This window comes from Etheostoma cragini, chromosome 10, assembly GCF_013103735.1.
Source record: "Etheostoma cragini isolate CJK2018 chromosome 10, CSU_Ecrag_1.0, whole genome shotgun sequence".
Lineage (NCBI taxonomy): Eukaryota > Metazoa > Chordata > Actinopteri > Perciformes > Percidae > Etheostoma > Etheostoma cragini.
Window position 1 is genome coordinate 21,459,746 of NC_048416.1, and position 27,733 is coordinate 21,487,478.

Genomic DNA, 27,733 nt, shown 5'->3' on the forward strand with positions numbered 1-27,733 from the left:
CCTTGTTTTTAGGTATGTATTGGTTTACATTGGGCTTAAAGGTCAGAGGATAACAGCTTTCTTTCTTACCTACCTGGACAATATTAAATCTGTAGGGACCGCTTGTATTGTCAGTCCACTGCCATCAGGGCCCTGGCATTCCTTCACCTCAGGTGGAGGAAGAATGATGAGCTGTTAACCTTTACTCTGATGGAAATCAAAGGGCTAATATCCATCATTCAGCACTACAATTCTCCAGCCTCACACATTCTCTTGGGACCATTTGACAGTTGGATAAATAGATAGGAGGATGGATGAAGAGATGGAAAGTTTGCGCCACTCCATATAAACTGTTTGGAAGTGAACAACACTTGATATCTAGTTGAGGAACAAAAGAGTAGTGTGAGACTAAATTATTGGACTCCATCTATAGTCATTATCATTTTTTTGTAAAAAAAAAAAGGATAATGACTCTTGTCATAGATTTGGATGACCTCTTGTCATAGATTTGGAAATTACTGATCATGCAAACTTACAGCTGAAAAAATATACAGCTGCAGTTTTGTCTTTTTATTCTGTTCAGTATTGTCTTATAAACAGTTTTTTCTGATGCTAATATGTTTTTGTACTGCACTTGGGGCATCAATCCTCCATTGTGTAAATTAAATAAGTTGGCTGCAATTTAACAGGTCAAAATCCTTTTTACCCTTCATTGCAAATGTAAAAGATTCTCTCTCAACAGATGTTCAGTTAAATTAGGGCAGTGATGGTGTAAAGGTCAGAGAAGCATGGCTGTGATTGTGACGTTCATCGAAAAAAAATGTTTGCCTCTCCCTAAATACCACCAGGGAGCTGTGCATGTGTGTAACTTTTAGTAGCTGGGTTTATACTTGCCAATTAAACCTATCGGTACTACCACTGCAGCACTTAACACATGTATCATACATGACCAGATCATCTTATGCTTTAATTATATTCCCCACAGTAACACACAGTAAGTGTTTACTTTCTTACATTTACTCTGTGAAATAGAGCAAGTGCACTATGCGTAGAACTCAGGTTACATCCAGTTTAACTCTAATTCACCTTGTCTCATTACAGAATATGAGACTGCTCTTGTGTAATTGCTGTATTTACAGTCTTTTATTTTCTGTTATGGAGAACAGAGTTTGCAATGAGCAGAAGTTTCACAGCGGAGATAGTTTTGCTGGATGTGTTACTGGGAAGGAGACGACTGCTTTCAATACTTGGAAATATTACGAGTAATCATTATTCCCACATTTACTTTCAAGCAGTCTGACATCCGTTCACCTCCCCACCCTCTGCGTCACCAATTCCCATTATCTCCAAAATGTGCGTACACACGGATCAGAGTTTGCGTGGAGGACCGCACTTCTTCCCTCAAGTTTTTTTTCTCCATTAATCACAAACTTTAGGGTACGCACATTTTCAGCCCCGTTTTGTGCATAAACCACATTTGTAAATGAGACCCCAAGTCTTTCAGTTATTTTTCTACAGCCCTCTCCTTTTTCCACCTGGCTTTAAATGTTTAATAAATAGAGTCATAAAAGCTTGGCATAAGCAGAATCCTTTTGCTCAAGTTGAAACTTGCATGGATCCATCTCACTCACAATTTGTCAAAACTTTCCAGAGCGGTTTCTACAGCTTCTAAAATTTGTATAGCTGTCAGTCTGAACACACCGTTTTATATTGAATAATAACAGTTTCTAGCCCTACAACCACATATACACGCACTGAGAATCAGAGTCATCATTATTCTATAGCCAGTGAATCCCTGACGTCAAAATATATCTATAACATAGTTACTAAGAGTTAGTTAGACAGTGTTTTTACTAGACTTCCAGCCTTTTTTTTATTATAGGATTTTATCTAGCAGCTTCTCCTGCACAGATGCCTTAAATCTCTTTTTGTGAATTGCAGACCATATATTCCATCTTCACAAAGCTAATTTAAAAGACCAGCCACTGCAATAATACCCTCTGCATTATTTACGCGTGTGTGTAGGTGTGCCTGTGTGTGATTTCATCCACCTCTTCTGTGCAGTAAGTCTGGAGATATATATTAGCCAGATGACAGAATTGTGTAGCTTTGTCATAAATACTACTTTCCGTAACACTCTGTCCTCTTCTCCCGAAACCCTTATACTCACAGTTGCCTCGAAACAATGAGGTCTCCCTATATGAAATATTCAAGCAAACCCAGAGCCTTAAGCAGGGAGAGCAGACTCGAGAAACAACCCCAAACTCACACTCATATCTTTCTTCTGCTCACACCAACGTCCAACTTTATCTCAACTTTTCACCGAAGAGAGTTTACGTTAATGTGTTTTTGGAGAAAAAGTTGGCCAAGGGCTTTCTGAGCTTGCTCTTCTATCTGTGAGTACTGTAAACACCCCATCCTCTCACAGATCATTCAGACCAATCAATTAACAAAACTCTTTACACCCACACTCAGGCAGTGGAATAAGCTTTGAGTGTCAGGTGGGAGGCAGTGAGGTGATCCAGGTCTATCACTGTAATTAGTCTTTCACATTCGTGGTAATATCTCAAGTGACTCTCTCTGCTTTTATCTTTCTACGTATTGGTCTATACACTTGGAGTCTAGCTGCAGTAACAGGACAAAAGCTGAGAACAAAGAGGATGTAAAGATTAGGTTAGTCCTTTCAATCTGAAGGAATATGAGGACAAGTTGATCAATTTAACCTTGTCAAATACACGTTTGTTTACATATGTGCGTTTGTGATGTTTGTGTGTGTAAATTTAACTTTCTGTCTTCCTATCTGTGTATATCTGCCTGTGTTTGGTTGTTCTGTCTGTGCCTATCTCTATTTACTGTACATCTGAATCCTAATCACCCCCACACTCATCCAATCAATACAATGTCTCAGCTATCTTCCATGTCCTGCTTTCTCTCCATCTCTAAAGTACATCTTTTCCCCAGACCTGAACATTTTCTTAGTTCTCTAGAAACCGCTCTTCCTCTCCACAGGCTACCGTATTCGTTTGGGCTCCAGCACAGACAAAAAAGACTCCGGCCGTCTCCACGTGGACTTTGCCCAGGCCCGAGACGACCTCTATGAGTGGGAGTGTCGCCAGCGCATGTTGGCCAGAGAGGAGAGGCACCGGCGCAAGGTAGAGGAGGATCGCCTCCGGCCACCCTCCCCTCCTCCCATCGTTCATTACTCAGAGCACGAGTGCAGCCAGCTGGGAGACCAGATCAAAGGTTGGTCAATGGTAGACTAACATGTCAGTCAGTTGATCTAGATCAATTAAGAGGGTGAATGTTCTTAATATTTTACCTAATAAACATGAGCATGTTAGCATTATGATTGTAAGTATGTTAGCATGCAGAGATCACCATTTAGCTCAAAGCGTTGCTGTGCCTATGTACAGACTCACAGAGCCCCTAACATAGCTGTAGACTCAGACTCGCAGGAAGTGTTTTAGCCGTGTTTTTTCCCGTATCTGTCTCATGTGCATCTGACGGAACAGTTTAGGCTTCTGTTTTAAACAATCCAGCTGTCTAAACCAATCTGTATTCTTCTTATTACGTGCCTAACAACAGTGATTATGTACTGGGCTGTGTAGAGCGCTGCCAAAAGCACAGATAACCTAAACTCAATACAGTGGATGAAGGCATCTTGTGTACAGTAGCATTGGCCTGCTGCTCTGCTAACCTGATGCTTGACTAATTGCATAATCATCTATTAATCTATAATTTAACTAACTTAAATATTGACACTTAATATATATCATTTCCAAATGTAACCTGATGCATAACATTCAAATGTAGAAATTTATAAATAAAGGGCTGATAACATGTTTAAGTTGATTCTAACTTTATTTAGAGCCAGCAGAGACTATGCTGTAATCTAAACACACATCAATTTATATTCAGTGTTCCTTTTAGTTTCTTCAGACTTTTAATCATTTGCATTTTTTACACTTCTGCATCCTACTGAGAATTTAAAGTTACTTGATACCTTTTAATCATATTCCTTGACTGCAAGGAGCTTTAATTTGAAATATTGAAATACCTTGTGTGGTTGAGTATAGTTTCCACCAGCGTTTGGAGCACATTTAAGCCGAGGGTGGGCTGAAGGGGCTTTAAGGATGTGAGAATAACTTGTTGAGCCATTTAAATTTTTAATGTAATCAAACATCTGTGGCAAGATATTCCTTGTTCATCCCCAGGGACATTCCCGTTCTCCTTACCCTCCTTACCCATTTTACTTATATAAAAGTGAGGAAAGGACTTGACCTAAAATAGCTCAAGAGCTCATCTAGATCTAGAATGTTGATAAGTTTTTGGTGGGTAGATGCCGTGCCTTTTTATTCATATCTGCTAATTGACCACTTAACAACCACCATTCTCATCTGTATGTCAGATCTTTTAAGGAAAGGTCAATCCTTGTTATTTTCTAGCCACTGGACCAACTTTTATGTGATTGTTCCGTTCACATTATATTTTGTAATCTGAATAAGAATAGAAAAAATGGATGGCAGAACAAAATTAATTGAGAAAAGTCAATGGATGATTTCACAGGAACATTATATTTTTGCTGAAATGCAGCACCATTTGGGTTGTTTTACAAATTTAGTCTTTTTCTTAGAGCTGTTCACCAAGCTTCTTGGGGTTGTTTAGTCAATGGCACGTGATGCCATTTAGTATCTCGTAAAACTGTTATGTTCTGGATCGTTTTCTGCAAGTTTATTGTGCACTATGCCATATCTTTTTTGTCAGAAGAGCTCTGACTAATGCATAGAAGATTTTTTTTGAGAAACCATAAACCACATTATCTAATGTGTTATTTATAAATTCTTAATTTGTTTATTAATGCTCACGAAATGCCTCAGCTTAAGACTCATTAGGGGAAAACATAAATCTATGTGGCCTTTGGCCATTGTCAATGATCGAATGCCACTAATATTCCTCCAGATTGTCTATTAATAATACCGCAGCAGGGAGCCATACACTATGAGACTAGAGTTTGCCTATAAACAAACAGGAACACCTCAGGGATTCATGAGATAACATCTTGATTCAATATCTGTTGCTATGATAGATCATCATTCATGCACTGTGTGTGTTTGTGTGTGTGTGCGTGTGTGCGTGCGCGACATAAAGAAATTGAGAGCATCTGCAGAACCTGGCTGAAATAAATATAAACCTCCCCAGCTGCTCAATCTGTAAAAATACTAAGTGATGTTTATGTGTGTACATGGGGCATTTGCACCCTTCCTTGTGTGTGCGTGTGTGGGTGTTGTGGAGGTCTAAGGCATTGTGTTGTATACTGACATCTGTGTGTGCGTATTCTCTCCAATGCTCCTCTGACTTGTGAGCAGCCCAGCGAGGCAGCAGAGGACAGGACAACCACAGTGGAATAACAACAATAGAAATCCATAAAGTATCCTGACATCATCTGATTATTCACCAGACAAAGAAGGAGTACTGCTAAACAACCGGAGTTTTTTTAAACAGCAGCTATATAAACCTGTGCTCAACTTTTCTCTAGACATTTGGCGAGGGTTGATTACCAAAGATATTTATAGGAAAGACAGGAGCTGATTTATTTCACCCTGACACTGTTCTTCTTATTTAACCTCCTGATATTTTATGTTGAGTGTATAGATGGGATCGTTTTTCTCCTTAATCTTTTTTAATCCGCTCTGTTCCTTTTATCCCAAAATGACAGCAAGTTTTGGAAGTTATTTTCATCTCATCATGTTCATGTCCCCTTCATTCTTTTTTCCCAAGTACTCCTGCGTGTGACCTGGAGATAACCCAGCACACAAATAGATTTTGTCAAGACAGCTTTTACATATATGGAAATCATAAACATTAATTACATTAAATGCCAGCAGCTGAGATGATTTTTGCTCTTGCCTTTTGTGAAATAATTTTGCTGTACGTACATTGTGAAATATGTTCCTTATTTGGGTTGTTGTTGTTGATTTTCAAATGGTTGCAGAGTAAATTTGGCCAGGCTCTTTCTGGCTAGACTAAACTTTAGTTTGGCAGGGGCTGTTTTGTTTTTGTACTTCTGTGCTATTGATTTTTACTAGTGCTGTCAAACGATTGAAATGTTTAATCACGATTAATCATATTAATGTCATAGTTAACTCGCAATTAATCACACATTTTGATCTATTCTAAACGTCTCTTGATTTCTTTTCATCCAATTATTTTTTCTCGTTTTAATGCTCTTATAGACATGGAGAAGTGAATCAGTTTGCTTGTGCAAATGTTTTTTTTTATTTTTTATTGATAACAACATTGATATATAGGCTACTGTAGTGTTTCACATGTAACATTCTCACTTGGAGCAAATAATCTCTCACACAATGTAACACTGTCCATCGATAAAAGGGTGAAAAACATACTTGGACGAGGGGACGTAGAATTCGCATCAACTGTATGCTTGGCCATCAAGTGGTATTTCAGACTGGACGTGCTGTGATGATAGCTCAGTTCACAACGACAAAACACACAGATCCCCTTTGTCTTGTCAATGGTACCATTTGGTCTCTTTTTAAAAGTAAACTTGCCATTCAGAATCATATTGGCATCCATTTCGGCGTCTCGCACTCGACATCCACTCAAAACATAACGTTACTACTCTTTGCCCGGCTCTCGAGCCCAAACAGGTGTGTGTGGCGTGCCTGTTGTTTTGTTTCCAGTCTAGCTAGATCCGCTGTGGGGTTTTCCTAACGTTACTAGTTGTTGCAACAGCATGTGATAAAAACGTTTTTTCGTTTGCTAGCTCAAAAAGAACGGTAATCTAGCAATAAAAAAATCAACACTGTTAAAATGGTTTTGCATCACACTTTTTTATTTTTTTCCTTCTATCTTGGTCAAATGACAGAGTTTATAAAGGCAGCACTTTATAGATAGACTATTTTCCTTTTCACTACTGCCCAGATGGACATTTTCTAAGATTGACCTAGACTCTTGCTCTCTCCACCTTGTCTCCTCTTTTCTTTTCCAGATGATAATAAGTTTCCTGAAGCAGTGCGTGTGCTCTCGACCTGGCTGGAACGAGGTGAAGTCAACCGCAGGAACGCCAACAACTTTTACTCCATGATCCAGTCATCCAACAGCCACATCCGCCGGCTGATGAGCGAGAAGAGTCAGCATGAGAAGGAGGTGGAGGAGGCCAAAGACAAGTTCAAGACTGCAATGGCCTCCATATTGACTCAATGTGAGTCCTCTCATACAGTGCATGTATATGTAGTTTTAGGATAGCACAGGTCAGAAGCTTCATGTTTATCGTACAATTAATTTACCATAGTTGTAAAATATACCTTTGTAGAAAATGAATTATATCTCAAATGTTTTTAACTTTTCACATATTTAAATGTAACGCAGCATAGGCAGGGCAATGCAACTCTCATTTACATTCTCTTTTGTGGTTCCCACACACATTTACCAGCAAACAATTCAATTTCTTTAAACCAAAAAAGCATTATCTTAAAGCTACATTGTGTAAGATTTTTTTCCCATCTAGCTTTGAAATTGTATATGACAACCGACTGAATACTACTTTCTACCCCCTACCATTTCGAGTGCGTTTTATCTCCTAAGGTGGTTGAACGCGAAATTAGCGTCTGTGAGAGTTACTTCCAGTGTAATAATAGTTTTACGTTATTTTGGCTCTATTTCATTGCTTACATCAGATATCAGGTTCCAAAACAAGTGCAAGCTAATGTTACTAAAGTATCAGTGCTATCTTTATTCTGCATATTGGACAAGATTAATAGTGTAAGGCAATGTTTCTAGTGTAGGAGAGAAGCAACTGAGGTTTGTGTTTTTAATATATAAACAGGAACATGAATAAAAACACATCATAACACAACATTTGGATGAAGGGACTTTTAAGAAGGGATTTTAAAGTCGCACATTTTTGTGTTTAAATCTAAAACTCACAGGTGTCCAGTTAAAGAAGAATTCTGGTTGATTTCAACACATAGCTCTGTTGTTTGTAAATTTGGAGTGCTGTCAGAGAAAAACGATGCGGTGCTGCCTACACCGTGTTATCCTCCTCAAAAAAACAACAACACACATTTAAAAGCACGTTTAAAACTTGCCCCGTTTTAGCCTGTTGGGTGCTAACGTTAGCAGGAGGATAACACGGGGTAGGCAGCACCGATTGGTTTAGTTTTTCAGCAGTGGTTTCAGTTTGACAGCTCTCAAAATTTCCAAACAATAGAATGACTGTACGTGTTGAAATCGACCGAAACTCTCCCTTAAGAAGGCAAGAATTGTTGTTTTGGGTCAACAGGAGACCGATGTTTAACTGAGTCATGAGTACTGGGAGTTCCAATTTTCAAACTGCGTTAAAAAAATTAGCAAATAATTTAAAATCGCAAAGAGAACCTAATTGCTGTACCACAACAGGAGATGCAATTATTGCACAACCATTGCAACTATTTGATATTTGCATACCTCCAATCTAACTCCAGAAATATGACTTGCTTGCTATGAACCGTTTGTACACTGTATTTAGAAATGTTGCTTTTGTTCCTAATTGACTTGTGATGAAGGCAAAATTGTGTCTTCACATAGAAACAGGAAGTGGGTTTAAAGGTAAAGGAGCATGCGGGCTAATTGAGTGTGTCCCATTCAATCACACATACATGCACTCTGTAACCAATTTACCTTATGTCACAGCCCCCGGAGAATAGCGCACCATCCTAAAGAATTTACCATTCAGTTATTGATATACCTGGGTAACAGATGCAATCGACCACACTACGCTGCAGTAATTCCCATAACATTCTGCAGTCTGCCGTTTTATCACAGGTCACCGCTCTGTACACAGCATTTCAAATGCTTAAGTACCCAGCGAGTAATACCATGACATAAATACGCTGTAACCCACATATTTTCACACGTACACTTAGCATCATTCTCTCTCTCTCTCTCTCGCGCTCTCTCACTTACTCACTCACTCTCTCTAACACACACACACACACAGCGAGCAATACCTAATGATATTACTACATTAATGATATTACAATACTTTTTTTTGCAGGACACATGATCCATGACATATTAAACTAGTAAAGGCTTACTAAAACTAAATAAACTTGAGGCAGATTATATGCCTGCTGATGACAGTTGTAAAATGAATTGTTGCCACTCACGCGTCAGATTAATTCAGCGATTAATTTAGGTCAGGTGTTGTGGTATGAAGAATAGGGGCGTCTTCTCCCTAGATAGCTTGATAGCTCTTTTTCTCTCTGTCAGTCTCCTTCACTCTTTTTCTTCTTGTGTTTCTCTTTCATTAAAGGCCATCCACATCCAACACAATAATCCATACAAACACTTGTTTCTATTCATGAGTTTGTCTTTCGCTCGCCGTAGTTCTAGCCATGCAAATGCAAAAACTGAGATTGGTCTCCCATGAGGCAGTTGTATTCACCACACCTGTGAACAAAAGACACATCCATATTTACCAGGCTCTGCTTTTGTCAAAGGCTGCCATCCAAGGACATATTATAATTTTCACATTATCACTTCTGTCACCTTAACAAAACTCTTGACATTGTCGCTGTTTTAATTTATTTCTTGATTTTTTTTCTTGATTAGCTGTGAAAATGTGACATAGCCATGGCACAACCAAAGAGCAGCCACATCCAGTAACCAACCAGAGTTGTGTACTATTGTATAATTTACTGAATGTATTACTATGTATAGCAGTCATTACACCCTGTGTTAGAGACTTGCTTTGTGCAGATGTTGCACACCTTCCTTATAATGTGTTATACCACCTACATCACACAATCTTAACAGGTAGGCTGAGTTGGATTCACACTATTACTTGGTTACATCATTTCCTGTCCCAAAATCACAGCACGCAAGCATTATCCATCAAAGGAGTTCTATATATTGGCACCACTATTAGATAGTCCCAGACCTGCCACTTCTTCTGAGGCATTCTTCCATTTGATAAAGTGCTGACTTCCTATTTCGCACCTGTTCTGCTAACTGGTCAGGGAATACGAGACCTTATTGTTTTGGCCATGTAAGCAAGAAAAAAGGAAAAACCTGACCAGAAGTATTACTACTACCACAGGCTGTGTCGTGGCCTTAACCGCAGCTAGTTTCTGACATATCTTGCTAAGCTCGACTGCCTTCTATCAAAAAAATAGGGGAGGTCTCCTGTGTGCTTCCCTCTCACCAGAGAGATTGTTTGATGATTCAGTGCATCCAGAGAGGAGTAGGAAAAGCCCAGTTAAAGCATCCTCTTCCTCTGTTGTCTGACAAGGCACTTCTCACCAGTAGGGTCGGGTGCTAGTACTGTATACACTGGGACACTGGGAAATATGTTTAATTTGTTGCAGTTGGAATTTTGTATCTTTTGCCAAAGTTTTGGCCGCTTAAAGTTCTCATATGAAAATGGTTTTATTGATGTCTTCTCCAGGTGACATAGTGTTTACTAGCCTCTTACAACTAGCCAAGAGTCATAGTAAAGTACTTTTGTCAAATGTAATTTATAAAATGGAAGATTTTCCTGAGCGAATCCTCCTTGTGTTCTCGTACCCTATAAGCTTTGTAAACATCAACAAAGACTGTATGTACTTAGCAATTGATAAATCTGTCCTTGTACATTAAAACATCCTAGGATTTGTTGATTAAATCAAAGCATTTGAAACTTGTATTTTAACTTGATTCTAACATTGGTTTATGTTGCTTCTAAAGCGTAACAACCTCCTTTCATTTTCATTGTGTCTTCAGCCGTTGCAGACACCTTTTTGACACCTCATGCTGTCAAGAAAATGTAAAATCAACAATATTATTGACAAAGTGCAGTAATATTAATACTGTACTGGTCCGCCATTCCCCATTGACCAATGAAACTGAATCAATCCTGGAATAAATGGATTATTAATACTCATTAATACTACTTTTGCCTCTGTGAGAATTGTTACAGTGAAGAGATGACTGATACTCCACATGGCTCCCAATTGCAATACCATTTAATAGTTGACGGTTCAACAGTTAGTACATTGTGTCCTTAATCTCAAATGACTCAAAATCAGAATCCGATCTCCTAAAAGAACTGTTGCTTTGTGTCACACAAAGAGTTTTGCTACTTTTGTGACAAGTTTTCTCCTTTGCTTTAGGGAAGACAAGTAACACGATGGAAGTGTTTTGTTGTTCTTTTTATTTGAGTTTGAGTCAACCTACCATCTGCAACTGCCAGAAACTTTGTAAGCTTTCATGTAATTTGTCTTTAAAGAACCACATTCTTGTTTGAATTTCAGACTCTCTTTAAACTGTAGAACTTCAAATTCTCCTTTTCTCTTCTCAGCTACTGGCCCTGAAACTAAATGTAAAATGCAGTTTCAGGGACAGTAGATGCTGCTAATGTGTTCATTGATGGTCTCATCAAGTTATAGTACACAATGTTTAGAAATTTGTGTAGAAATCATTTGGTAATGCTTCTCTCACCATTTAAAACATAATGGTTCATCATCTCTCTTTTTTTCCAATAAAATAGTTTCAATTTCAAGGAAAGTAGCCAGTTTTAGCTCTCAGCATTTAAAAAAAAACAACTATAGGGATCTTTCATGGGCCCTACTAATTCTCAATTTCTTAAGAAAACAATAATTTCTGTGTTTCGAATAATCACACAATTTTTAAGATAAGTGCACTGTAGAAATCTGTTGGACAGCGTATTAATTATAGAGAATTGGATGTCTTTATGTGTAAAGATGGTACGGAAACACAACACAGAGATACATGTTTGCTTCTTTTCTCCTTGCAATGATACTTCACTCTTCTATGAATTATATAACATTAAACTTTGAAGAACCGAAGAATCCTGCACAAGGTTTCTTCACAGCCAAGAGTTCTTGATCATACGCACCAATGTGTGAATTTTGTAATAATATCAAAAGCACACACAACGTAGTTTCTGATTTTATGTGGACAAACAGTACATTTAATTATTCCCCATCTTTTGTCCAAAAATGAGAAGAAAGAAGAAAAAAAAAACTGCCAGCTGACTTCATTGTTTCTCTTTACCTCTTTCTTTCTCTTTCTTTTGCCCTTTCTCTGCTTCTACACATTTCCTCCTCACCACAGTTGAACAGATAGTGTCTGTATTCCAAGCTGCTTCCAAACAAAAGGCATGGGACCATTTCTCCAAAGCTCAGCGAAAGAACCTGGACATGTGGCGCACGCAGGTTGAGGTTGGTATTTTAGTAACCACATTTAAACCTGATATTAACTTCCGGGGCACCTGGATATCTTGCATTATATGTTACATTACATTAACTTAATATATTCCAGGTCATTTAGCTGATGCTTATTTCCAAACTGACTTCTAATTAAGTGCTTTCAACCCTGAAGGTGCAAACTCTCCAGCCAAGTGCACATGCATTAGTTTTAAATAAGCAAAACAGAAGAGATGTGTTTTTAGCCTTACCTAGTGTGTCACCCAGAGCATGCAGCAGGTTCTCATCTGAGCTCTGATCCACATTTAACATGCGCAGAGTCTAGCCCGCCAGAATAACTGAAAACAACTTTGTGGGTGTTTAGAGGCTTTAACCCTCATGTTGTTGTTGGGTCAAATTTGACTGGGTAAACCCCGCCCACTCTGCCGGCAATTTGATTTTACCCTGCACCTCGGTCTAGAAACCTGCACGTTTAATTCTCCTGCTTCAGTTCACACTTTTGCGAGAACCAATCACAAACTGGTTTATGTGCCTGGCGCACTATTGGCTGGTTTAACACAATGACAATAGAGAAGCTACCAAGCAGCGGTCACCGCAACAAATAATTGATGCCGCTGTTGCTTTTACGTCACCTGTTACGTTTTTTTGGTCTGATTGGTTGAAGGACTTTTCAATTGCATACAGAGTCACTTGAACTATGCCCTTTGGTCATGCCTCTTGCAAAGAAAATACAGAGCAGACTCCCCAGACCAATGCTCAATCTCAAATCTATTGAGCTTGGCTTGGTCTGGTGATTAAAAAAAAAAAAAAAAAAGCCCCCACGGTCAGATGATATTATCCAGATAATAGACTGCATGTTAATAGCAGGTATAGGTTGCTTTGATGGCTCTCTGCTGCTTTAAACTGTCTCACCATGTTTTGTTTTGGCCCAGAAATTATGTTATCTAATCTTAATTTTTTCAGAAACTGACAGGGCTTTGTTTTGTTTGCATTATTATTTACTGTCAGACAAATGCCATGTCAATTATGGTGAAGATTTGTGTTTAATGGAGCCTGTGTTGTATTTAATAGAGAGTGCAGCATTAGGAATAAATCTGATGGGTGAAGTTTGGATCTGCTAAAAGTCTCTTAATGCCTGAGTGTAGAAAGCGTTGAGTAAGAGGTGTAATCAACAACCAGACATATCACACAAACACACACACGCAGTTTCATGCACATACAGAAATACTGTGTATAATGTGTTATATCCACAGACGACAGCTTGTCGTATCAAAAAGAGAATAGGGTTTATTCTTCTCCGTCCCCTGCTGAATTATGAAAATGTTAATATGTGTCCAGAAATATATCTATGACATTAAAAAGCATTCAGAACCGCTGCTGGGAGCTGTCCACATTAGAGTGTTGATACATTAATCACACTTTCCACTTTAACCCACAAATATTGATTTGCTGTTAGGCGGAGCACCATGCCTCTACACATGCACTCTCACTCCCCAGTTTAATGACAGTAGCCTTTGCATCAGAGGTTTAAGAGTGCAGGGTGAGTGTATGTTCAGATCCCCATGTTTGTTACTATTGCCATTGAAAAGCCTCTTGTGTTCAACATAAGTGTAAATGAGCTCCTGCATTATTTGCAGTCAGCCTGGGTGTTGTTTCCATCACTGTATTTGTAACAAGACAAACTGCTTCGGCAGCTGGACAGACTGCAGCAAAATACAGCAACTCTACTGCATTCTACTGGATGTCACAATTTATATTTTATAATCTTTAGAGGGATTTTGTTTTTTGTTTCCTAAAATTTAAGCAAATCAAAATATGTAATGTATATATAATATAGGAATTATAACTCTTTTACATCTGAAGCAAAGGATGAAGTTGTGTGATGTCGTAATAGGTCTCCACATGGAAGACTTTAATGTGGCAGACCACTGTTCATCTCCTGTCTCTTATCTACAGTAAAACATTTTTTAACTATAAACCCGGTTGTAATTATGTTTAAATGGTTATTATTGTACCCATGACAATGAAGGTCCCCTGATCTTGACAAAATAGTCATTTCAACAGCAGTTCTTTCATTCTTTAACATTTTTACTGTTTTAATTGCAACACACGCCTTTTTAAATAGGTATTGATCGTTTTAAAAGGATGATATTATTCGGAAAACAACATTTGTCAGTTTTTGTGAGAGACTTGATGTATTGAAAACCATGGAAAATCAGTTTTTTGTTTGAGTGTTCAGGCTTCCGCTGCGGAGGAAATCATCTGCACAAACAAAATGTCACGTTCCTTCTTGCTCTCACTAAGGTGAAGCTTGTTATGTCACTTAAGGGACACCGGTTTTCCCTCGCCTTTGACATGGCACAGGATTGAAGTGGACAAATTGAAAAGAAGATGTTTTGGGAACACAAATGTGGAGCCGTAACCACCATTGCAGTTATTGCATGTTGTGTTTTTTAGCGTTGTTATTCTACCCTTGCGTTTGCTCAAAAAATCTCTTATTGTAATGTTTCTTTGTATGTAACAAAAATACATTACAAAGGTTGTTTTTGTTTTATTCATACTACTATGAAGCATTCTAGTACAGCATTTGAGGGGGTTCTTGGTGTGTGTGTGTGTGTGTGTGTGTGTGCGTGCATGTGTTTTTACAAGGCAATAATAGTCAGATAAGAGGTTAACATAACAATATGATCTTTCTGCAGGTCAAACTGTACCACGTTTACTGTGTCCAGAGTCAAGGTTGAAGTTTTTTTTTTTACATTATTTCAAATAATTATATAAAAATCTACCGAATAAACACTGCAGAATCTTATAATTTTTTCCAAGGGGTGGCACATTTCACTCCTGCCACTTTCAACCTCTGACAGAGGCAGCATAGGCATGTATGCGTGTAGGATGTTGTCATCATTGCTGTGTTATTTTGCATTGGTTTGCAGTTCATTGCAGATATACACTTGCTTCTGTTTTGCAGAAGATTAGAAACATGCACAACGAGCAGCTGATAGGCATCAGGGGAGAAGAGGAGATGGAAATGTCTGACGATGACATGGAGGAGTCCACTGGTACCAACAGCAAAGACTTTGAGGACTCAGGTACAAAAATATTTGGGCTTACACTAAACAGTGTACAGGTGCTTTATGATGTGTGTATGATCAGTACAACAACAAACACTTGGTGTCAGGGTGTCCAGAGAGCCATATCCCGGTTGAGCCCCCACTTATGTTACGACCCTTAAGTTTTCTGTCTAGTGGAAGCTAGGACGTAACACAAAACAACAAAGAGACTGACAAGTCAAAGTACCTTAACAAGTATGTTATTTATTACATAAATTAGAGGTATGTATATAATATCTATACATATATATGGATGATAAACAAAAATGGGTATTAAACAGTAACCCAACCAAAAATAAAAGCTGTAAAAACGTCAGGGTCTCCAAGACCAAAACAACAAACAAAAACCCATACTAACTGAAAAGAAATGGCTACTGAGCTACAATGTCAAACCAAAATGCACAATGCTAAGCTCCCTGACTGTCCACAAAACAGGAGAAAAAGGGAGTCAAAACAAATGGCAGAGAACCCTTACCACCTTCAGATAACAACAAGTCAATCAATTCCCAAATAATATGCACCAGCCAAGAGTAGTACACCAACTACTCTCAGCATGACAGGAAGATGTAGTGGGGGAAGGGGCGGAGTCTTGGACCTGGGAGCTTTCATGTAGCCTCTCTGATAACTGGATTGAAAACACCTGTGGACGATCAGGCACTCAGGGGTGGGAGACCTGAGACACAAAAACAAAATGGCTCTCTTCCAAACAGAGGACAGAGCAGCATTAGAGAACGTAGCACTTCGATAAACATATTTTCACCAAAAATTACTTACATAACATAGTAAATTGTAATCAGTTTTTGACATCTTTTAACAAACTATTTGTTATATTGTATATATTAGTATGGTTGATTAGCAATGGCAACACAACTGAATTAATTTGGCTTCTGTGGATACATTAGCAAATCACTTAATCGGCCTCAGCAGCATTTCAAGTTGTGGACAAAAATTACCTTAGACAGTGGAGGTAAATGTTTGACACACACCATCATTTGATTCTCTTCTCTGGAGCACAGTATGGAAAAAATGCAAGAGATCCCTTGCATTTTTTCAGTGTGTTCATGAAGGTAATGTGGGGGAATGTAGGAAATCACTCAGTATAGTAGATGAAGTGGGGTCAATCAAATTGGTTTTAAAAAACGGCATAAAAACAGTTTGTCACAAAAGACCCCCTGGAAAACACAACAAATCATTAAATCTTAAATCACAGAGAGAGAGAGAGAGAGAGAGAGAGAGAATCTGAGCCTGCATTACCTCTGAGACGATCCTGTAATCTCATTTTAGAAATACAATCAAAGATTTAACAAAGATGTGCAGAAACAGGAAACAGAGCTAATCTTTAGAAATCTATTTTGTGAAAGAAAGTAGGCTCCATATTGGGATTATTATTACTGCAGTGTGCATGGATGAATCTGATATGAGACCAACAACAAAAGTGAAATTAAACAGAGACTAACGTTACCATTGAAGCTTCCTTTAATGAAAATATTCCACATTGCAGGTGTGGAATTTGATAAATGATGTAGCTGGGTGTTATTCCCCCAGCGTGGAGTGTATGTGTGTGCATGTATGCCTACAGCTACATGTCAGTGTTGATAAAATTAAGAGGGGAAATTTGACAGAATCTGGCTAAACTTTTGGCTTTCTTTCGGCAGCAAGTTAAAACGATTGCGATTAAGCGATGCCACACGGTTTTTTAGGCTACAACCTTTTTTTTGTCACATACAGCAAACATGTCCTCTCTATCCGAGAGCTGCCTGTCCCCAGAACACACTGTAAAAAAACGCAGTCTCTGTATGGTCCAGGGTCTACAAACGGCAACAAAAATAAACTGTGCCCACCTGCAACACCAAACATACACAAACAGTGTTCCAGCATTCCCAATAACCAACAAGAAGGATTTGGGTTTCCAAGCTATTTTCCAAACATAGCTTGAGAAGAATAAAAATTATTTAAATGTATTTCTTGACAACAACAAAAAAGTCATAGCGACCACTCAAAGCCCTTTTGGCACTACCGGCACCATTGACCCATTTCACACACAACTTCAAACACTGGTGGCCAAGGCTGCCATACTGTGTGCCACCTGCTCGTCAGATGAACACGCAGTCATGCAACGATGGAACAGCCAATAGGAGCAATTATCGCAGACCTTCCAATTGGTAGACAAAAGCTCTACTTCCTGAGCCACCAGACTCCATATATATATATATATATATATATATGTATATATATATATATATCAAAGTATCAAACACTGATATCTTAATGTGAGCCACATGTTAATCATACAGGTGAAATTAAACACAATTCAGGATATTGTTACATTCTAATCCACATCATCATTTCAGCACCATTGTGGATGAAATATGAGACATCCTATTATTAGGTGTCTTTCTGACTTGAGTGACAGTCATTGCAACATCAGGCTCACATTGAAACCAATTTGATTAATAGCAGGGAGTGTGAATGATGTTCTAACATTTCTCTCTACAGCATTTAAAGTAATGAGCTATGGAATTGTAGGTTTTACAGTTCAATTTATTGCGGTCCTGGAAGAAAGAATAAACCTCATTCACACAACCTTTCTCAAATTGTCACTTTTGTTCTATAGTAAATTGCTCTCAGAATGGCCGAAGGTTTGTGTAATTTTCATTTATCTGTTAATTAATTCATGTAGATCTTTTCTGATTTTGAGTCACGCCCTGAAAAACCCACAGGTGGGTCTGCAGATTTAAGAGTTGTGTGAAAACAGAAAATTGTTGATTAGAAAGTAGAAAAACATCATTATCTAAAAGCATTGTAATAATAAAAGAATAAATCATACTGTACTATTTTAGAAGAAAAAAAGCAGTTGGACTTAAAGTTCCCTTCCAGGATAAAATGTGAAATGTGCACACGAATCAATACCATATGGAATAGATTCTGGAAAAGACTGTGTTGTCACCGGGCATGTTTATTTGATTAAAGCAGCAGATGGAAAGCTCAGACTGTTGATAATGTAAGAGTGTAGTTTCAAACCGTAAGTCCAGACTAAAGCTCATAGTCCATCGCAATTTATAGTCAGACAGCTTCAGAACCCCCCCCATTTTTGCAGGGATTGTATTTTAGTGCCTGCATGGGAACATAATGTCTTGAACACTCTCGTACTCTGCATTTGGTTCACAAATGTGAAAGGAGGACTATTCTTTGTCTTAAAGTCTCCAGGGGTTTCTCTACACTTCTGCTGTCACTGAGATTAAACAGAATTAATTTAGCGGTAGCGTTTTGAAAAATGTCATGGTACTTTTAATGCTTCTACATGAGGTAAAATGATAAAGACATACTGTATGATCATTTTATTTACTGTAATGAGTCAGTGGAAATGGGTGTATTATGTAAGGTTGACAGATGCTTCAATTTGGCTTCTACCAGTGGACTATTTGTGATAATAAGTCACACATTCTCAGAAGTCAGGTATATTTTTTTGTGAAAGCACTGGCATTCATGCATAAATAACTACAGTTTGGAATTTCAAAGATTCGTTACAGAATCAAGAAACGGTAATTGGCTTTTGTTTCAATGACAGAAATGTGTTTGCATTTCTTTTTGATGCCGGAATTGGAAATCTAGGGGGAGAGAACAATAGCATTTGGCATCTAGACAGAAACTAGACTGAATAAATCCTATCCATATGCCATCTAATAATTTGTCATTGTGTGTTTGGGCACCAAATTAATCCGTAGGTGTCTCCCAAGCGGAAGCCTTGAAGGAGGAGAACGACTCTCTGCGCTGCCAGCTGGACGCCTACAGGAATGAGGTGGAGCTGCTCAAACAGGAACAAGGCAAGAACCAACCAATGAGCAGTGAGGAGGACACCACACACTCTCAGCAGCTCAGCTTCCTGCAGCAGGCTCTGCAAGGCATGCAGAAGGTAATGTCTACTGTGGTACAGACATACTGTATGATGATGCCTCATACATCTGGAAGATGTTAGGACAAAACAACAATGAATGCAGAGACATAGAGATAATGCAGATCTGCCTCTAAAAGAATTGGGTCTGCTGTGATAAATCTGCAGTTTGTATTACATCATATCATCTCAGTAGATGTATCCTGTGATACAAGTTTAGAGTACTAAACGGATAACTTTAGTCAGTTGTTTTGACACATGCGATACAATTGAAAATGAGCAATATATTATTCTGTAATTTGAAACCAAATAGAATAAATGTCAGTATCTTAAACAAAATCAATATATCCCTAATGTCTACGCTGCAAGAAATATCCACATGAACAAGCAGTTTAGTATTGCAGTTGAGTTTTTTTTCTTCAAATTCCTCAAATACCATTTGTTTCCCCTGTAGCATTTTCTGTTTTAAGATTTTATTTTTGCTACCAGAATAATAAGAGTGCACCCAACTATCATTGAATTGCATTGAAAACAGCTGAAATGTCCTTGCTCATACTTGGAAATTGTTCACTTATCAGGAAAAGAAGAAGCAAAACAAAAGCCCAATGATAGTCACCCAAGAGGTACCTCGACAGGACAAACCTCTTTTGTTTCTTCTTCTTGTTTTCAATCAGCATAAGTTTTTTCTTCATTGCTGTCAAAGCAGCTTTAATCTTGGCATTCCTGTAATGTCCTTGATATTGTGAACTCATAGGGAGTGACTTTTTACTGTAAGTCACAGCAGCTTTGGCTTATCACAGCTGATAGTAATCAGGGATTCAATCAAAGATCAGATTGTATTTCACGGCACGGAGAAATTGCAGGCCATTTTCAGGGTTGTGACCGCAAAATTATCTGAACGTACATAAACAAGGCAATTGTTTGAGAAGTCAGCGTTTATCTATTTTCGTTTTCAGTGAGCAGTAAAACTAGTATTAAAGCATCTGTTACAGGAAAGTTTATATAAGAATAACCTGAACACTTTTTTAAATAGGAAAGAAAATGTTCCCTTTGCAAGCAGTTCAGAAGTTAAGTTAGTCAAGTTGGATATCAAAGATTTCATCGGTAGGATTTTAAGAAACAGAAGGCAACTAAACTTTAACATTGATTCCATCACCCCTTTAAAGCCACGTTGTCCAAAACATGCCTTGTAGGTTCAAAATTTGATTTCTCAGTTTTTAGAATGTAGTGTTTATAGTTGCCATTAATTGTCTAGTTCTATTTCCTTCAGTGTGAGGATTTGCTGATTTTCTCTGTTTTATATCAACTGATTCGGTTGGAATAAACTGTTGGTTTTATTTTATCACAAAGGATGGTAGTACATTCAATATTTTTTTATTTTCTAGAGTTGATGCATGCTTGATTTTTGCGTCTGTATGTGTTGTTTTTGTTTTTACCTAGCATTTTACATATTTTAACATTTCATAACTCCCACAATAATATAAACTGGCCTCCTCGTGCTTATAGCTACATTAATGCTTTAATTTTAAGCTGCGATCTGTAATGTTGCGTAAATAGTATATTTAATTGTTATATTCGTCTGTACAATGCAGTGTGTTGAAACATTCCACTGTACTGCTTCATTTTCTTTACTGTAGTTGAATTTGAGGGAAAGTACATATTGCTTCTTTAATACTAAATTATTTCCAGCATTATCTGATCCAAAGTTTGGTAGCTGCAGGCATGTGTTTGTGGACGGGTTGGGATGTGATGGGTTATTTTTGGATTGAACAATAGAGTTTGGCATTTTTACAAAAATTACACCTTTAAGTGGCTAGAAAGGTGTTATAGGGACCAGCATTGAGAACCACAGCTTTAGGCTATATTCAATAGAATATTACCCTCAGGAACATTTAGTAATCCACATTAAAATAAGAAAACAGTTCCTTAGGCGGAAATCCATTTTTCTGATCACCTGCTGGGTTGTCAAATAGCCCCAGCTTGCAGTTCTTCCTTAGGCGTAGATATGTCATAGAAAATATTGTTTTCAAGGCAGCGGAGGAGCTTTTTCCAACTTCCATCTCGTTTGACAAAGTGCATTGTAATCACCTTTATGAAATTTGTATCCAGCACGTAAATGAAAACATCAACATGGATAATTTGAACATTTTGCCCCTGAAATTGTTTTTTTTTCTTCAAAAGCCTGAAGTATTACCAGCAGATACATGCAGGAGAGAGTTGATTTCCACCTTGAAACCTAATAAACATGTTTATTGTCTGCTTAGGCCTTTTTCAATAAATGAAAACATTTCAAATTTCTTTATCTAAATGATGCCAAACGCAAAAACATGTTAAAGAATATATTTCCCCTATGAAAGATTGACTGTTTTTCCAAAGCTACACGTTCCTGCATACATGTTAATACACATCAGCAAGCTACACAGTGCAAACACAATCTTCTGTTCATCATGTGGAGATTTGCCTCCGGTGCTTGCCAATAGTCTAATCAGCACCAAGTCTTAATTATTACAAATTATGCACTAGTTCTGCAGTCAGTGTTTTAAGTCAAGCTTCTAAATTAATGTTCTGCTTTGGGCTTACATCTAATATAGTGTTAAGTAGTAACCTCTTTCAATCAGGTTCACATCACGCTTTAATTTACAAGTCACTCTGTTTGATCTGCATGAAGGAAATATTAATGTTAGATATAAACACGCAACTTGATAAGATGTTTTTTTTTATTATGATCTGACCTTATCAGCCAGGTGTCACTGCAATTCATGCAAAGGATTGTCCTTCTTGAGAAAATATCCTCCCATTGGATATAAGGACTCAATTATATCTGACAGTGAAGACACAATGAATCTTAATCTTAAAGGGATCGTTCAGAGTAATTTCATCCTAAGGTGCTTTGCACCAGATCAGGCAAGTGCTTGGTTATAAACTCTTGGTGTACTTACAAACTTTGTAATGCCTTGTTTTATGAGTAGAGAACCTATTTGTACTACTGTGAAGTTTGGTACAATTCCGGGCATTATTGGTGGGGTAATTTACGAGATAAGGAGTTGGTTCCATTAGCACCTGTACTAAGCCATTTCGCGGATAGCACTAACTCGATTTACAGTTCACAAAGACGCACACACATAATCTCAACTTCTTATCCTCTAACGGGACAGCTAGTCTCTTCTTCTTTTCTCCCTCTTTTTTTCTCTGTGCTGCGTGCGTGCCTGCTCGCGGTGTTAGACTCATCTCCGCGCTATTCTCCTACATGACGACCTCTTGTACAAAACTAAAGTAACAAGCCAATTTTGTAAAATGTATGGAGTATAAAGTACTGATATTTGTGTTAAAAAGTAAGCAAAAGTAAAAATTTGCTACAAAAAAAGTATTTGTACTTTGTTACTTCCCCTCTCTCCCTGACACAGAAACCTACGTTTTGAAAGAAACCCCCCTTAAGAGATTGTTCAAATTAACTTTCAGCATTGTGAGACTTAAATTCTTTTCAATATGTAAAGGACTTTGGAACTGCCTCAGTGCATGAGTTTTGCAATGTACATACAATATATATACCTTTTATTTGCACTGCCTTCCCTTTTTCAATACTGGTACTTTTACCATTTTTTTATGTACCACCATCATCGTGCCAGATATTATTACTACATTTGTGCTATTTGCCAGCCCCCCACTACTAGCCTGGATTGCAAAGTGTATACCACAAATACAACATGATGCAGACAGAACACAGACCACATTTTGCATCATGTAAAAATATTATGGTGTAATTGGATCATTCATTATTTAGACAACATTAGCAGACAACATATTTTTAATAATTGGTATGAATGATGTCTCAGATATGCGGATGAGCACATTATGTGCAGGTCTGACTAGCTGAATCTCTCCCTGGCTTCCTGTCTATAAACCGGTGCTCAATTTTCACCCCACTTGACACACACTGCACAGCACCACTGCAACTGATGAATTGTTCAGCATCTCATTAAATAAAGAAGCTGATGAGGGAGTGCTTATTTTAAATTTATCCCAAGGAATTTTACCTTTTGATTCTCTAGATTTGGCTGAATCTCATTTCTCTATCCTATGTGAAAACATACCCCTATGAAATGGGACAACACTTGGTGACATCACCATGCAGTATTGATCACAAACGTCCACAATGCCGTCTGCAAGTGTGTCTATGTTGATTGTGTGGGTTTTCACAACAGAGTCATATGCATTTATAATATATGTTTTATAGTTATGTTATGTTCACTTTGGTGGTGCAAATGCAGATGTTCTTATCTGTGTGGTCTGTAATACACATGTATATAGGCCTACACACTGAATGGTGTGTTGTATATCTGTTTCAGTTATCACCGTTTTGAATGCCTTTGATATTCAGAAAAACGTTCTTTAACAAAAATCTATCTTTATTGCCCAATAAATTAAACATAAGAAGCAAAAAAATCTTTACGTACAATATATTATATTACAGAACCATTATCAACTATTAGAACCATAACTTAGATGTCACACATAAAAAGGCAATCAAATGTTTAAAAGAAGACACACAAGACCACAAACAAACAAATTAACTACAGCTATTGTGATATTCCAGACCTGTCTAATACCTGTTGGCCAGTAACTCTTACCTCACATTTCTTTCATTATTGTCCCGTATGCAATGTATATGGATACCCCTCGGTTTCAAGTAAGTAAGTTTCAGGTAAGTAAGGGATGTGCACCCCTTCATCTTACCCCTAGCCCTCGATTAAAAGGAGTATTGGGACAACCCTTACTCTTATGTGAACGTGCAAAACTAAGGGGTATGGGGAAGGGATAAGACCGAGAACTGAGATTCAGCTTTAATGTTGGGACCCTGCATCAGATTAACTTATCGTCCCTCTGTCAAAGATCAGCAGTTGTGAAACATGGCTAACATGAACATAAATGGCTAACCACTCTTTTTATTCTTTTTTATTTTTAGCAACTGATGAGAATGAGGGATGGGTTGAAGGAGCGAGAGGCAGAGCTTGAGAAGAGTATTGAAGAAAAACAGCAGCTCAAGAACCAAATCAATGACCTCAAGTCAGGACTGCACAACCTGAAGACCACACACACACAACAGGTCAGAATAAACAAACACACATTGCGTTTGTTTGAGTAAATGGCAATTATGTTAAATTTTTTATTTTATTTTATAATTATTTTATTTTATAATTTTAAAAAAATCAAAAACTGGCCTCATTTGTGGTCTAGTTTGAAAGAATTTGCTTCATCATTGTCAGTGCATGACGAATGCTGCGTATTAGTAAAATTATTCAACACTCATTATAGTGAAGATTTTTGGGGCATTTGAATGTCTAATGTCTGTCTAATGATTTTTCCCCAAAACAACCCAGTAACGGTAGATAAAAGATGGAACTCTTCCCCAGGGGCGTAGCACAAAATTCGAGATCCGGTACACCAACTTCCTCTATGGGCCCGTCCCCGCACCACAGCTATTCATTCTAATATCTTTGTGGGCCCCATTCTCACATGAGGACCGTGTATACTCAGTCCCCTTTTTAACCCAGTCTGACGCCCCTACTATAGGCACTACTATAATAGTGAACAATCCATCAAGATCTTTTGTACTACCCATGACTTTAAAAATATAAAAATTAAAAAAGGTAGATGATCTGCAGTACCTAAAGACCAGGTCGCTTTGATTTGACCAATAATTTAGGATTCAGGCTTAAAATTAGCAGAACAGATAAAGAGATTTAAATTTAAAATCATGTCAAAGGTTACCAATGAAGTTCATCCTAAACATTTCAGTCTAAGACTTTTTGTTTGTCTGTTTAATTAAAGAAATCAGTCAATAATCTGCCTTCTTCCATCATACCAAACACCCTATGGTTTTGCCAGTTAAATGCTTTTAATGTGACAGCAGAAGGAACCGGGTTACAGTAGGCTTCTCCAGTAAGCTGATTTTTTCTTCAAATGTCATGTAAACGAATAACCTGGTTACAGCAATCGGCAAAGCGGATTAGGGACACCTGATTTGTCTGCCACGAATACGCTTAACCAGATATCTAAACGGCTTTTTACAAGCATACATGTGTTAAATAAAAGATTGCAAACATGTAAAAACAGCAAAGCAGCTGGATGAAAGAGGAGATCAGTACACGGAGCATTGCTCCAAATGCAACCTGTGACTGAAACAAACACAAGCTAACCTGAACAACTCAAAGGAACGTCATCTACTGTTAAATTAAGAAAGCAATGCCCCCAAAATAAGGTTGGGGATAGGGGAGGAATATGATTACTAACCTGCATCAAACATGGTTATAATGAGTAACCTGATTACTTAAATGCATGTAATCAGAGTACATGAGACACATTAGATAAAATTACAAACAGCAGGATCTCTGCATTTCATGTTACATAATGTTCTGCTGCATTTCCTGTGAATTGCATGTACGTGTAAAGGCAATTTAAATCTTGTGTGGGATTGTTGGACCCCACCACTAACAATGAAAACTACTAAATAGCGAAGTAATTACTATATAGAGAGGTAACTGGAATTACCCTTAGTCTTAGAAGTCTTAAGAGAAATTTCAACTGGATATATTTTGCACTTTAAGATTTGTCTCTCAAATTCATTTTTAAATAAAGACACAGCTAGTTACTGTTTCCTGTGTGGCAGTAGGCGTTTAAGGGCATATCAAATCCGTGAATGAACTTTACCCCCAAATGAGATTTATTTTACAGTTTGAAGCGGAAAATGTTTGCATATCTTGGGAAAATTACCTTGGGTATGATCATTGGCAGCACTGCCATGTCCTCATTTTCATCCTTGTAACACTGTGTGTTGATGTTACATAATAAAATAGGAGATGGACTTTTTAGAATAGGCAGACCAAAAGTTAACTGATTGTTTCTGGACCAGTTTGGAAACTTAAATGGGAAATAAAAAAGCATTGTTGTAAAATGGGGCTGCAGCTCCTTTAAGAGAGCTCCGTGCATGTGGGTGAGTGTGTGTGGGTGAAAAGTGGACAAAGGAGAAATAGAGAGAGAGGAAGCAGACGTGTAGATGCGACTAGACCAGAGTTGTATACTGTGTGCGGTGTTTGAAATAAATTCCAGGCTAAAAGCCAAGCTCATTCATTTACTCACCAGAAATGGGATCTTAACCCAGACGTTAATTATCTTATAACGTCTGCACAGGAAGTAACAAGTCTCCCCTGTTCCTCCAACTACGGTCAGAAAAGAAGCATTTTGGAAAGGTCAACAGCATGTAATCTCCTTTGTTTACCGTCAAGCTCCCTAGTAAAGGACAAGTGATGACCAACTCTAATGAGGCTGATCACAGGCTGACAGGATAACAGAGCAGCTCAAATGTACAGTTTGTATGCCTTTGAAGCAGTTTGTTGAGAATGTCCTTGAATTTTTGCGCAGACAAAATCTGTGAAGAGACCAAACTGTCCTAAATCGTAAAATGTACTGTTTTTCTGCTTAAATATGTTGCATATTGCAGGTCACCTATTAACATGCAACAAAGATCTTATTTGAGTGCAGACGTGCTCCTCTACCTCTTATGTCATAATTCCTTGCTGGCATATTTTGTCACAGCGTGGTAACAGGGAAGAGGGTGAACATGTAATCTAGCTTCAAGTTCAATCAGCTATGTAATTGGATAATGATCATACTAAAATGGTACTGGCAAGTGATGCCTGATGACTCTGGTGGCTTGCTGTCTGCTCTCAGGTCATCTTTTTGATCCTCAGAGCTGTTCAAATTGGTTTGCTGTGAGCTGATAGAATGTCTCCCAGCTGTTGCAGATATTCAAACTATAGGAATTAGCGTTTCTCTTTTCTTTCTGTCTTGCTCTCTGACGGGCTTTCCTGTCCTCAGCACACTGAGACAGAATTTGCCACTTTGCTCTTCTTCTTCTTACTAAGCACATATTCACATATAGTTGTCTGTAACAACAACGCCCACCTCATTTGCCACATCTGGATTTTGTTTTCTAGTTTTGTTGGAAACTGATGTGGCTCCTCTAGTGGAGCAATTTCTTGATTTGGAAGAACTAAAGGGATGGGGTTGTGGAGCTCCCTTACTTTAGCTTGTTGTCCTTCTACTATGGATTGTCATGGCTCTTTTGTTAAAATAAAAAAGTTATATTTTTTTTAAGATTATTTTTTGGGACAGTTTAGACTTGAAAGGGGAGAGAGTTAACTCATATCTCTGCATGGTACATTGAGACAGCTAGCTAGACTGTCTGTCCAAGTTTTCTCTCTCACGATTATTTTACACCGGCTCCAGGCGGAGCTTAGCACCGCCCGTGAAGATGGTGATTGGTTTAAAGAAATGCCATTAAAACAGAGCATGTTTTTCACCCATCCCAGAAGGCTATGTAGAGTAGCCAGACCCTCTTCCGCTCCGCAGCATATGGATGGTCTGGCAAATTGAGACTGGGTAGAAGGTAAAGGTGTTTGCATCCTCCTAATCTGTCTCAGCCCTTAAAATGTTATGACTGCCCTAACAAGGATGATGACTTTGAAGTGTCCTTCCTTAGAATGGTT

The 27,733-nt window shown here is 38.1% G+C and overlaps 1 protein-coding gene across 5 annotated transcripts in view; it reads left to right on the top strand.

The window, feature by feature from the left end:
* The window catches only part of LOC117951686 (ecto-NOX disulfide-thiol exchanger 2-like), a 157,183-nt gene that overhangs the window by 118,093 nt on the left and 11,357 nt on the right, over nt 1–27,733 (top strand). For 4 of the 5 annotated variants that reach the window (XM_034883508.1, XM_034883510.1, XM_034883506.1 and 1 more), the window contains 6 exons: nt 2,989–3,222; nt 6,989–7,201; nt 12,094–12,200; nt 15,154–15,274; nt 19,021–19,208; nt 24,151–24,291. In XM_034883508.1, coding sequence (XP_034739399.1) covers nt 2,989–3,222; nt 6,989–7,201; nt 12,094–12,200; nt 15,154–15,274; nt 19,021–19,208; nt 24,151–24,291 — 1,004 coding nt within the window. The remainder of the gene's footprint in view (nt 1–2,988; nt 3,223–6,988; nt 7,202–12,093; nt 12,201–15,153; nt 15,275–19,020; nt 19,209–24,150; nt 24,292–27,733) is intronic. The other variant, XM_034883507.1, reaches the window with a different exon arrangement.